This window comes from Sminthopsis crassicaudata, chromosome 1 (assembly GCF_048593235.1).
Source record: "Sminthopsis crassicaudata isolate SCR6 chromosome 1, ASM4859323v1, whole genome shotgun sequence".
Lineage (NCBI taxonomy): Eukaryota > Metazoa > Chordata > Mammalia > Dasyuromorphia > Dasyuridae > Sminthopsis > Sminthopsis crassicaudata.
Genome location: NC_133617.1, coordinates 396902735 through 396915404, shown reverse-complemented (window position 1 = coordinate 396915404; position 12670 = coordinate 396902735). Strand labels below are relative to the sequence as shown.

Below are 12670 nucleotides of genomic sequence, written 5' to 3'. Positions count from 1 at the left end.
CAGAGCAGAGAAGTAGAACTGTGTGGTTTCTGAACAAACCAAGAACATTGAAAACTACAGTCTAGAGTTGTGAGTTATACTAAGCACATAAATTTTCTTCCTTCATTTATTTTTCCTGCCAGGTTGCTGTAAATATGTACTCATCCATCAAAGGAAACTATTGAATGCCTTAGTGGGAGAGTGTGATTTGGGTTCATATACATATTTTGTTATTTAAGTATGCATTTTAATAAATTAGTGTCTATATCATCTTTTTTGACTTATTAAGTAAATGGTTATGTTCAGAATCTGAAAATTTTATTTTTGTGAATAACTAGCAGTCTCCATAGAAAACATACAAAATGAGAGCAGAGCTAAGATAATGGATGACAGGCAGGCATCCAGTTAAATTTTTCCAACATTCACCTCCAAACAATTTGAAAACAATGCTTCAAATTAAATTTTGGAGTGGTAGAGCTTTTGAAAGGATGGGCTGAGACATTTTTCTCTGCTTAAAATTTAAAATTTAAGAGGTCAGCAGGAGAAGTCTATGACACAGGATTTATTTGGATCCTGATTCCATATGTAGCACAGTGTAGCAGCAGAAGCTTTGAATGTCCTCAGCCCAGAAATAGTAAAAGAGGGTTCAATTAACTGGTCAGAAAAAGATTTTTAGGGAACTCTTTGCTGGCCCTGCATATAGGATATAAACTCAGGGAGGGAAGTAATTTGGAACTCAAAATTTAAGAAGAAAAGAATGTTAAAAAATGAATTTTAAAATGTTATTAGATGGAGGCTTAAGAACTGGAATAATTAAATAGGAAAAATGGATTTTTCCTCAATAGGGTTATGTCTAGTATATGAGAGAGTTTGGTTGTAACCATGTGGTAATAGTCGTTCTCTGGGATCTTAAATCTGCTATTGTAAGAGCAAACTGGAGAGGTAAGATAAGTAGAAAGAACTGGGGTGCCTGGTGCATCTAGGTGAGAGAAGGGAGGCTGGCCCCAAGTCCCTGGATAATGTGGGTGTTGACTGTACCTTTTTTTGTAACTAAATCCACTGTTTTCATTACAAATTCTTGAGTGTTATGGCTGGAGACTCATGGAGTAACAGAAAAGAACCAAATGGTGCAGCTTGGACAGAGATCAGAGTTATTTTATATTTTTGATGATTTAAAGCATACTTTAGATCCTAGCTTTTTAAACTGTGGGTTACAACCCCATATTGAGTCTTGTAATTGAATGTGGAGTTCACAGAATGATTTGTTATGAACAAATATTTGATTTCTATACCTATTTTATATACCCACATACCCAAGAGCATTTAAAATTTTCTTGGATGAAAAGAAGTTATAAATGAAATAAGTTTAAGAAGCCCTCTTCTAGATCAGGGTTCTTAACTTAGACTTTGAATATAGAAGGGGACTCCTGATGTATTTCAAAGAGGAGGTCATTAACTTGCATCACTGCTTTCATTTGCATTGAGTGTCACAGTTTATATAGCATTGTCTTCCCAATGCCATGAGGTAACTCAGTGCACAATTACCTCCCTCATTTAACAGATGAGGAAACTGAGTTGAGGTGGGGTAGGGTGATTATAGTCAGTCCACCTGGCCCCATAGCTCTAGAAAATGTTAAAATCAGTTGTTACTTATTGTTGTTTGTCCTTAATTCTTGATGATATGATGTCAGAGATGTCATGACTGCAAGTGAAATGGATTTAAGTAAGGGAGGTCATCTGCCTTACTTTCCCCTCCAGAGCCATCTGGGTCCAATGGTAAGATATAGATTTGGAGATGGCCCTGGATGTTACGGGAAACCTTGACCTTTTTTAAGCTGAGGTCTTCCACAGGTGTCAGTTTGATTTAGGCAGCCCATTCAGTGATTAAGGCTAAGTCACCAAGTCCAAATAAATGAATGAATGAATGAAAGTGGAAGTGAAAGACTCTCAGGCTTTCTGGCCAAAGCAGAAATGATTGCTATTTATATTAAATCTGAGCCAACCAGGACCCAAGCAATGACCAATGGGGCTTGGTCTAGGACCTATTGGTGGTCAATGAGAATCAGATTGGTTTGGGATTAAGGCGTGGTCCTTAAAAAAGAAATCTAGTGTAAACCCCAAGATATCAGAAGTGCAAAAGAAAAGAAAAAATGCTTTTAAGAGCATCTATAGGTAAGGGTATAATACTTGAACCCAGGGTTCCTTACTCTGCTCAGTGCGCTAATACTTCAAGGTTTGGAAAATAGACATGTGCAAAGTATGCAGATGTTCCCTGCATTTGCACACTGACCTTTTATGCTTTTTTGTTCCCACAAGAAGAAATCAAAGCATTGCTATTCCTGACTTTACTCAATTCCCCATTCTACAGAAGACAGTCCCTATTTTCCCTGTTTTGAGGATTTCTTACATCCCAGTGAGAGCTTCTGTTGTTACCACATCTGCTCTCATTACTTCCAGATTCATTTCCCAACAAAGAACACACTTTACAAATTGGGATATAGCTTTTGCAGAAGCTTTATTGATTGATTAGACTCTTAAATCCCCTCAGGATGTTCTTCACAGTCTGAATTTTTTTCCTTCCTTTACTTTTTAGACCAGCATTTTCTTGGGGAGTCACATCACCTGGGTTATGGTTACCCTCTCTCCTTCTAGATTCCAGGATCTTTAGGCCAGCCATTGGTTCCAGTCTCTGGAAGTATAGTCCAGGTCATGGAATATATAGTCTTTTAAAAAAGCAACTCAGAATAACTACAGCTTTAGATCTTTTTCTAGAAGGGACAGATGACTTAGTATAGTGGTCAATAGTTATAAGATGCTAAGCAGTGCAGTTGCTAAGTTGAGGTGTCTTCAACAGGGGCTCAGTTGAACTTTGGGAAATTCTTGCTCACATTTTAAGAGATGCATTTGTGGTGTTTTCAGCAGGTGCAGTTGGGGTGTTTTCAGTAGATTTAGCTGGGGTGTTTTGCAGGTGCAGTTGGGGTGTTTTCAGCAGGTGCAGTTGTGGTGTTTTCAGCAGGTGCAGTTGTGTTGTTTTCAGCAGGTGAAGTTGGGGTGTTTTCAGTAGATTTAATTGGGGTGTTTTCAGCAGGTGCAGTTGTGGTGTTTTCAGCAGGTGCAGTTGGGGTGTTTTCAGCAGGTGCAGTTGGGGTGTTTTCTGCAGTTGTAGCTGGAGTGGTTTTATCAGGTGTAACTGGAGTGGTTTTAGCAGGTGCAGCTGGAGTGGTTTTAGCAGTTGTAGCTGGAGTGGTTTTATCAGGTGTAACTGGAGTGGTTTTAGCAGGTGCAGCTGGAGTGGTTTTAGCAGTTGTAGCTGGAGTGGTTTTATCAGGTGTAACTGGAGTGGTTTTAGCAGGTGCAGCTGGAGTGGTTTTAGCAGTTGTAGCTGGAGTGGTTTTATCAGGTGTAACTGGAGTGGTTTTAGCAGGTGCAGCTGGAGTGGTTTTAGCAGTTGTAGCTGGAGTGGTTTTATCAGGTACAGCTGGAGTGGTTTTAGCAGGTGCAGCTGGAGTGGTTTTAGCAGGTGTAGCTGGAGTGGTTTTAGGAGGTGTGGGGATTGTTTCAGGCATGTATGTCCAATGAAACATCATTCTTTTGATACATATAATGTCAAAATAACCACTGATGCCATTGAATACCAATCCCTTCCTAGGGGGAAAGATAGTGGAACTCACCCCTACTGGATTCCCAATTTTAAAAATTCTTCCAGCATCGGTTTCTATTATTATAGAGCGGATGCACAGATTACTAAAGGTTGTTATTTTTTTAATATTTTCATTTTTCCAGAGGATGAATTTCCCAGACTTTCTATTTTCAAATCCAATTGTTTTAGTCCATTGGTTATTCATTTTAAGTCTTATACTGGAAAAAAAGGAAAGTTTTAAAATTCCTTTGGACCCAAGTTATCTCCCCTAATTATTACCTCTAGATAGGGAAACACTTCCCCAAACTGAATACTAAATTATGGAAGTGAACTTGCATGTTTTTCATATTTTCTTTTCTTTGGAATCTCTGGGAAAGCAGATCCTAAAGCCTCCATTGCATATCTAATAGCCAGAAATTCTTTCATGATGTCTTATCTCTAGAGATATTTGTATGACACTATAGTGGAAAAGAATGATGAACTTGGAGCAAAGAGATCACGTTCATATTTTAGGTCATATCTGAACTTTATTACATAGGTGATATTGGATAAGAGGTTTTAGTTTTTTAGGTCATATTTTCCTCATTTGTAACATTAGGGATTGTAAGAATTGTAGTACTTCACAGACTTGTGAGGAAAACACTTTACTTTGTAAACTTAAAAGGGCTCAATAAATGTGGATTGTAATTTCTTTGTCTCCAGTTCAGCATCAAGACAAATTTTATAAATGAACTTCTTTCCCATCTAGACAGTGAGGTGTTTGAATATTATTTTTAAAGGTTTATCCCCATTCTCACATTCTCTTCTATATGTTTTAGGGGTTATTGCTGCCCTTATGTTCTGTTTTATATTCTAAGGCTTTCCCAGATCTGACATTGTATACTCTGGGGACTCTTCAGGCTCTGGCATTGGGTGAATCTATAATACTCTTAGTAACAAACTTTCACTGAGGACTTCTATGTGACAATCCCTTTTAAGGGGTAGTTGCTAAGTCCTGATGGTTCTGTCAATGGATTCAAGTCTGTGAAGTACCTTAGAAGTCATAGTGTTCAGGCCCTCCTTCCTTCCCATTTTACATATGAGGAAACGGAGAACAGTGACATGAAATGACTTGCTCCAAAGCATGCAGAAAATGTCTAGGAGGGCCATAGACCTATTCCCTTGGTTGTGCAGGGTGTTCTCCTAGTGGATCTCTGATATCTGCCCTGAATTTGGTCTGCCAGCCTTCTTGGCAATTCATCTTATTACCAGATTCAAAAAAGAGAGCCTTCTCTATATTCAACAATCCCAGGATAATAGTAAAGGTGTAGACTTGGAGTCAAAAGTCCTAGAGTGTGATGTGTTTTGTGTATCTGAATAAACAGTGATTTTGGGAATATCTTCCTTGGATTATAATTCTCTCATCTGTGAAATTGGGATGTTAATACTGCACGATTCCCCTTACAATTTGGTTGTAAAGAAAAAGTTTTTAAACCATAGATTACTATTGAAATGATATTCTGGAGGAACATCCTATTATTCTTTCTTGCTATACCATCTATCTTTTGCTAAGTCCTTCCTCTTCTGAGGCAATGAGACCAGATGATATTGAGAAAAGAGAAATTGATGTAGAGTCAGCAAAGTTGGGTTTTAATCTTGGTCCTTAGGCTTACTAACTAAATTTGAATTAGTAACTTTACTTTTCTGGCCTTCTTTTTGGGCTTCCAGCAATATGTCTGTCTCCTCACTTGCAAAATGAGGAACAGAGATGTAGTAGCAGGGCTTTGAGGTCCCTCTTAGCTCTATATGATCTGCAGAGGAAAGGGGCTGGGCTCAATGATCTTAAAATTATTGTCAGTGATAACATTCTATAATTCTGTGAATATTCATTTATTAACTCTTTTATTCATTCTTTCTTTCATGGCTTGGACAAGGCATGCAGAATAAGGAAAAGGAGAAGTGAGAACCTAAGATTTAGAAATAGGGCTAAGAATAATGGGTATCTGCCAATGAGTGAGGGATCAGCCTAATTTCCTGGCAAAAGACACTTAGAGTGTCAATGGTTTTAGACACTGCAGGGTTATGGTCCCCAAGCTTGGGGTTCTTTAAAGTTGGGATTCTTATGGGTCCTGGGATGGGAGTAGACAGAATGGAAAATGGGGAGAATGGTGGTTTTTCAAGTCTGTCTCTCCCCATGCATGTGCCCTTCCATCCAGTCAATCTCATAATCCCAATCCCCTCACACCTATGGTTTAATTCTGCAGGTCATGTCCTATGTCAGTATATCTACTGGGGTCCTCAGAAGGCAGAGGTTCTATGTGCAAAACTCAGTATAGAATCTTGTGCCATTAGGAACTTGGAATCATAGGCTCAGAACTGGAAGAAGCCTTAGAACATAGAATGTTGGACCTGAGAACCTAAAGTATTGGAACAGTCTCTGGGAATGTAAGAAATAGAAATAATCTTGGAAAGCATCTAATACAATCCCATCATCATTAGAGCAACGAGGAAACCAAAGCTTAGAGAAGTCATGATTTCTCTAGGTTTACACAGAAAATTAGTGGGACTTTTGGGACTCCTAGGCCAGAACTTTGGTCTCCTGACTCTCAGTGCTCTTTGCTTGTACAAACTCTGTTTATATTGTTGTTGGAAGGCTGAGGTGGACTGTGGACAAGGAGTGGAGGTTGGAGCAGAGGAACTTTGCAGTGAACCCCCTGACTCATGGCTGTGGGGCCTGAGGACTCCAAGAGTTCCACTTACCCTTTGAAGAGGCCAAGTACTGGTCCAAAGAAGAACTCGAAGCCCTCAATTTTCTCTTCAAGTTCCTTAAAAATGGAGAAATGGCCTCCATCCTTGAAGAAATGGTAAGAATGTACACCTAGAAGGGACAGCAAGAAGAGAAGCTTTGCTCTTGAGGTGTGACAGGTGGAGGAACATTAGGAATTTGGAGACCTCAGAGATCTCCAAGTGGTCTCTGCTGTAGTTCATTTGGGTGGGCCTGGGGCAAGTTCCTCTGGTTCTCTGAGAGCCAACTTGGAAAATAGGTTTAACCCTACAGGCTTTCAGTGAGGATTAGATTTCTTTTGGGTCAATTTGTGAAGTGCCCACTATGTGCATGGTACTTTTCTAGGCAATGAGGATACAGGCAACAAAACAGTCTCTGCCCTCAAGGAACTTACATCTACTGGGGGTGGGAGTAAGGATGGACCACAGGAATATATGGCGTATATACTGAAGTACTTTAACAGGAGGTGCTTTAAAGTGGGGGAGAACTATAACAAATGGGGGAGTCAAGAAAGTCATGAAAGAGGTGGCAGCTGAGTAGAGCCTTGAAAGAAGATAAAGCTTCTGGGGCAGTGAGGAAGAGGGACCTAATTCCACCAAGAGGAATGGCTTGTTTTGAATGCACATGACAATGACATAATGGTGATGAAGCCTCCCCTGTGGACTTTCTCTTAAAGACTTAGTATTTTAGCAAAGGCTTAAGGAAATAGTAAGAATGGTAGGTACAAGGTGATCCATAAGGATGATGTGAGGAATCTCTGTGAGGAACATAGAGGGCAAGACAACTCACAGTTCAGGAAATCTAGGCAGTTCCTGTGAAGCAAATTATTTGATGAAACTTTAAAGGACTCAAGATGGAACTTAGATTTAGAACTAGAAGGGAGTTGAGATAATGATATTGCTAACAACAACAATAATAATGTTAATAGTTGGATCTCATAAGCAACAAGATGGAGAACTAGTCATTTTTTTGCTGCACTTTGGGATCTCTCAAACCTTTTCAAACAGAGATTATGCAACAAAAATAAAGCAACTTCAGTTCTCTCCATGGTCTAGGACACCCAGAATACAAAAGAAGGTAATCCCTCCCCCACATCCATGAATTGATGCTCACTAAGCCTGAGCTCACTTGGATTCTATTCCCATCATCCATGCTACCAGCAGTGAGGTTGCATTAGTAGATCCAAGGACCTGAGGGTTTGTAACAAAACCCAATCACATACTCCATACCCCTCCCTCCCTTTTCTTAGTGCTGAGGAGACTCCAGCTCCAAAATGCAGAAGCTGGCTTGGGCTGTAATGGACAGTCGCTACAGTGGCAATTCCCCAGAGCAACAACATGCTATGGGACACAATCTTATAGAACCACTACAGAAAAAGTCTGAGGTGCTGTTTCCATGGATGTTCATGGTAGGGTGGATAATCCCATAGCACATGGAAGGTAGCTCTCTGAACTGCCAGTGGCAGGCTAAAGGACAAAGGTAGAGGGAGTGAGATAGGACACTATGTGTGTCCTGGACTATGGATCACTCCACTAAGGCATGACATCTGGCTGGGACAAGTTCTGAACACCCAAAAGTCACCAGGGAAAGAAATATAATCTGGTGAATTGTGAACTACCCAGCATGGGAGGAGGCTAGGACATTTTGAGTTCCATTCATCAAGGAAATTACCATCAAAGGTGTAGGGTCCATTACAGAGTCAGAAAGTGAACAGGGGAAAATCAGAATAAAAAAAGAAATGAAATGATCAAAAACCGCAGAAGGAAGAAAACTTAAAAACCTTGGTCATAACCAAATCAATAGGGAAAACATTAACAAAAGGAAGAAAAGTCTCCAGACCTAGTAACTGAGTTGAGGCATCTATGAATATTAATATACTGCAAAGGAAAGGAAAATCTGATGATAGAGTACCTTGTAAAGTATGATGTGAATGGGGATCCACAACATATTCTCAATGGTTCAAAAAAGAAATTAGATTGAAAAGAGAAGAATTTATGGCACATAATGAAAAACTAATAAGCAGAATAGGAAAAGTGGGATCTGTTTCTCACCAGAGAAACAAAAGCGAGAACGATAGATTGGCAATACAAATATATAAAAATGAAGGACAATCTGGAAGAAAAGAAGCAAAACCCAACAAAATTAAAAGAAAATGTGCTGAATATGCAAGCAAAACATACAGATTTCAAAGACAAGAACAACCCAAGGATCACAGGTTTCCCAGAAAACACAATAGTACTAAGAAACTTCAACAATACAATCCAGGAAGTAATATAAGAGAACTTCCCAGAATTTCTGAATATAGAAAATGAAATACCAATAGAAAAAAATTTGCAGGTCAGCTCCAGAAAAACAAACAAACAAACAAAAAAACAAAACATAACCTCAAGGCTGCAAACATCTAGACAAAAGTTGGTTAAATTTAACAATTCAATTAAGAAAGAAGTTCTACAAGAGGTCTGAAGAGAGACCTTTAAAAACAAGGGAAAGGAAATTTAAATAACACAAAAGTATTAATATGGAGGTACAAACATGTAGTTTTCTGAAAAAGAAATCAAAGCCTTCTATAGTCATATGAAAAACTTCTTTTTAAAATCACTCTTGATTAGAGAAATGCAAAATGAAATGACTCTGAGGTACCAGCTCATACCTATCAGAAGTGAGAAATGCTGGAGGAGATGAGGAAAAATATGTGGACTAATAAATTGTGGTTGGACTAACACAACCATTCTAGAGAATAATTTGACCCAAAGAACAATTTGCCAAAAGGGCTATAACTGTGTATACCTAAAAAATAGACGCTGATGGTGGTTAAGTGACCTGATTAGGGTCACAGATCCAATTAGTGTCAAAGATTATCCTTAGTCTTGCTGATTCCAAGTCCAGTGCTCTATCCACAGGCCTGCTTATCTTAGAACAATGGTTTGGGCCAGAGACTATATGTGGGGTATGTGGGAAGTCAGAGGGGGATTGAAGAATTTCTCTATATAGAAAGGGGTCAAAGCTTTATTTTTATCAAGTGTTTCCCAGGTACAGCTACTATCATGAGGCATTTGGGATAGTTTTTGATACACAAGAAGTATCCTTAGACTCAGAAACATTGAAGAAATCCTTTGAGCCAAATTGTATTCCATCCCATTCAACTCACTGAAGTAGATGCTGTGATGAAACAGAGATTCAAGGAACAAGTCAATACCAGTAGAATATAAGGTTCCTGAGGGCAGGAACTACTTAATTAACAGAGAGCTCTGGAGGGTAGAGAGAGTGAACATAGTAGGCACTTATTAGATAGTTGTTTAATTGGGATGAATTCTTGCTGGGGCTCTCAGGGAAGGTACTTGAGCATGATCTCAAAGGAGAAGTAGAGAGATGAGCATCGAGTAAGCCAGTGTCAGTCTTGGAAAGCAGTCTAAGGGAGTGCACAGAGTCAAGAATAAGACTGGTAATGACTAGTAACTCAGGTGACCAAGCCAGAATGTGTGAAGGGGAGACCTTTCAATGATGAGAAAATAAACAGAAACCAGACTGGGAATGGTTTTGAACTCCCAAATAAGGAATTTATTTATTTATTTTTTGGTAAGCACATTTTTGATAAGAGCAGGGATGTGGCTCAAGCCTTGCATTAGGAAGATCTTTCTGACAGTGGTGAGAGAATGGAGTTAAGGAGTCAAGTGGCTATTACCAGTTGAGAAATGATAAAGGGAGTGGTAGGGATGGAAAGGAAGGGCTGGTTACAAGAGACATTTGAGAACTCTAACATATTTGGCTTGACAGTTGATCTGAACAAATGAAGGAGGGGGAGAAAACAGAGATGACCAAGCTTTCTAGTGTATTCCCATTCATAGGCAGTCCTTCAAAGGATAGCCCTGCATTGCTGCATACATGTGAGGAAATGAGAATCCTGTTTGATAGAGAGATTTTTGAGAAAAAAGCAGGGAAAGAAGAGAGACTATGGAGAGAGGAGGCAAGATGGAAACTTTGAATAGTGAATAAGTGGCCCCAAGATCTATAGGCTGGTGAGGAAGAACTGGAACCCCAACACATCACAATTCCTAGTACTAACCAAAAGTGGACTGAATTGGGTGAGATTTTTCTTTATCCATTTGAGCGGATATTTCAACTTATTCCTGAGTCTCAGAGCCCCTTTTATGCTTGGTTTTTTTATTACCTGAATTACTTTGGATAGCTTCCCAGATTTCCATTTTACTTGTTTGCTTTAAATAAATAAGTATTTGCTATCTGTGACTGATTATGTAACAACTGTTTGGTAAGAGAGGAGTGGAACTGGCTAAGGTTAACCTATTTATTTTATTTTTTTATTTTTTTGCTGATGCAATTAGGGTCACACAGCTAGGAAATATTAAGTGTCTGAGGTCAGATTTGAACTCAGGCCCTCCTGACTCCAGGGCCAGCACTCTATCCACTATGACATCTAGCTGCCCTTGAGGTTAATCTATTATCTGAGATGAAATTGCTTCCAAGTACCCTCATCTTTCCTGATCAAGGAAGGTACCTGGAAACTGTCCTGGAATCAATAAAAAACAACAACAACAAACAAATAACAACAACAAAAAACAATTATTCCCTTACTCTACAAACATCTCATGTGTGATAGGTATAATTCCAGTGCCAAGTTCTTCTAGAAGAAACAAAGGAATGATGATTGCCCAGTTATGGCTGCCCTTTTGCTTTCCACATGGAGAAAGCTCTAAGTTTTCTTGGGGCATGGGTTGGCAGGGCATTGAAATTTATCTAGAAATCCCTGTTATAGTTAGGTCACGTCCTATGTCACATAATCCACACAGTAGATGGGTAAGAGTGGGAAGGTGGACATAATAAGATGTCTTTACAGAAATCCAAGAGGGAGGGATCAAGACTTACCATGGAGACTGCAGGCTATTCCCCCCAAGACAACAAGGACCAGGAAGAATCGCATGGTCTGCAAAGAAGATATGATGGCATAAAAAAGCATAAGGCCATATGATTTATTTACTTATTTTCTAAATTTCCTATTTTCGAATCATTAACTTAAAGTCCTGTCAATAAGCACAAACATTTTTGTGTACAAAGAACAAAAATGTTATGTTAAATCCTGAATTCAAATGTACCTTTTCCACATAGTTATTCTTTGCAGGGCTTTTAAATTTAACAAGGTAGTAACTAAATTACCCTGTTCATTATTCTTCAGGAAGTTTTTCTCTTCTTCTATATCTCTAGAACTATTTTACCGATGCTTTTTTGTTTTTTCATTACTTATTGTCCCCTCCCCTGCCATGAGTGTTTCCACAGCATTGAATCCCAAGCCCTCCTTTGTAATAAGTAGAGTCAAATTAAATATATCAATATTTTGGTGATGTCTGAAAAGGTATGCCATGGTCTGCAGCTGTATTCCTACATCTGTCTGCCAAGAAGCATGTTATAGAATTTAGAGCTGAAAAGGATCTTAGAAATCTAGAATTAAACCAATAGAATGGAAGTCGCTTGTCTGATGTCAAACAGATAGTAAGCTGCAGAGAGCTAGGATTCCACCCCTGGTCCTTCAGAGGTGAGGCTTAGGAACCAAGCCTGGAGAGAAAGCTAGGAAAGAAGGAGAAATGATTGTAGAGAGCAAGAATATCTAGTATACAGATTTATAGATTTAGAGCTGGAAAGAGACCTTAGAGGCCATTAAAAATCTAACCTCTTTTTACATATGAGGAAGCTGAAGCTATTTATATAACTTGTCTAGAGTCATAGCTAGTAAGTGATTAGAGCATATTTGAACTCAGGTATTTTTTTCACTCTGCACCCAGAGTTCTACTCATTGCACCATTTAGCGTTTCAAAGGACTCAAATTTCTTTCTCCTATTCTGTCTCATCCTTCTGAACCTTCCTTGATCATAGCTTCTTATCTCCCTCTTCTGCTCTTTGAAAGCTCTGATATCTTTAGAGCTGGGTATAGAACTCCCATCCCTATTTGCATCACCACCCCCCAAATTCTGGGCTCACATCTGCTCCCAGGGTCCATGCTCTTCCCCATTTCTTGCTTACCTGTTTTAGGCTGGAACTGCTTTGCTGGCCTCCACTCACCCAGGTGATTTATATTCACCTATTATTTATTTAGATGCTGTGTGAGTTCTTCTCTGTGCCAGTTGGCTCATTCCAGTTTCCTGGACAACCCTCCAAAGCTTCCCTTTAGACTTCTCAAGGCTACTTATGACAGCTGCCACTCAAATAATGAACTTTACATAGGGTTTATCAGAAGTCAGCTAAGAAATGTTCCTGGATCTGTAGTTATGCCTATATGC

General features: G+C 39.2%; 1 protein-coding gene across 1 annotated transcript; it reads right to left on the bottom strand.

Moving 5' to 3' along the window:
• Positions 1–2477: 2477 nt before the first annotated feature.
• LOC141554575 (uncharacterized) lies at positions 2478–12430 on the bottom strand. The gene is made up of 5 exons (XM_074286591.1): positions 12414–12430; positions 11265–11322; positions 6359–6476; positions 3456–3837; positions 2478–3313 (listed from the first exon to the last, which is right to left on the bottom strand). The coding sequence occupies exons 2-5, from the start codon at positions 11317–11319 to the stop codon at positions 2864–2866; spliced, it is 1005 nt and encodes a 334-aa protein (XP_074142692.1). The 5' UTR covers positions 11320–11322; positions 12414–12430; the 3' UTR covers positions 2478–2863.
• Between the last annotated feature and the right edge of the window lie 240 nt (positions 12431–12670).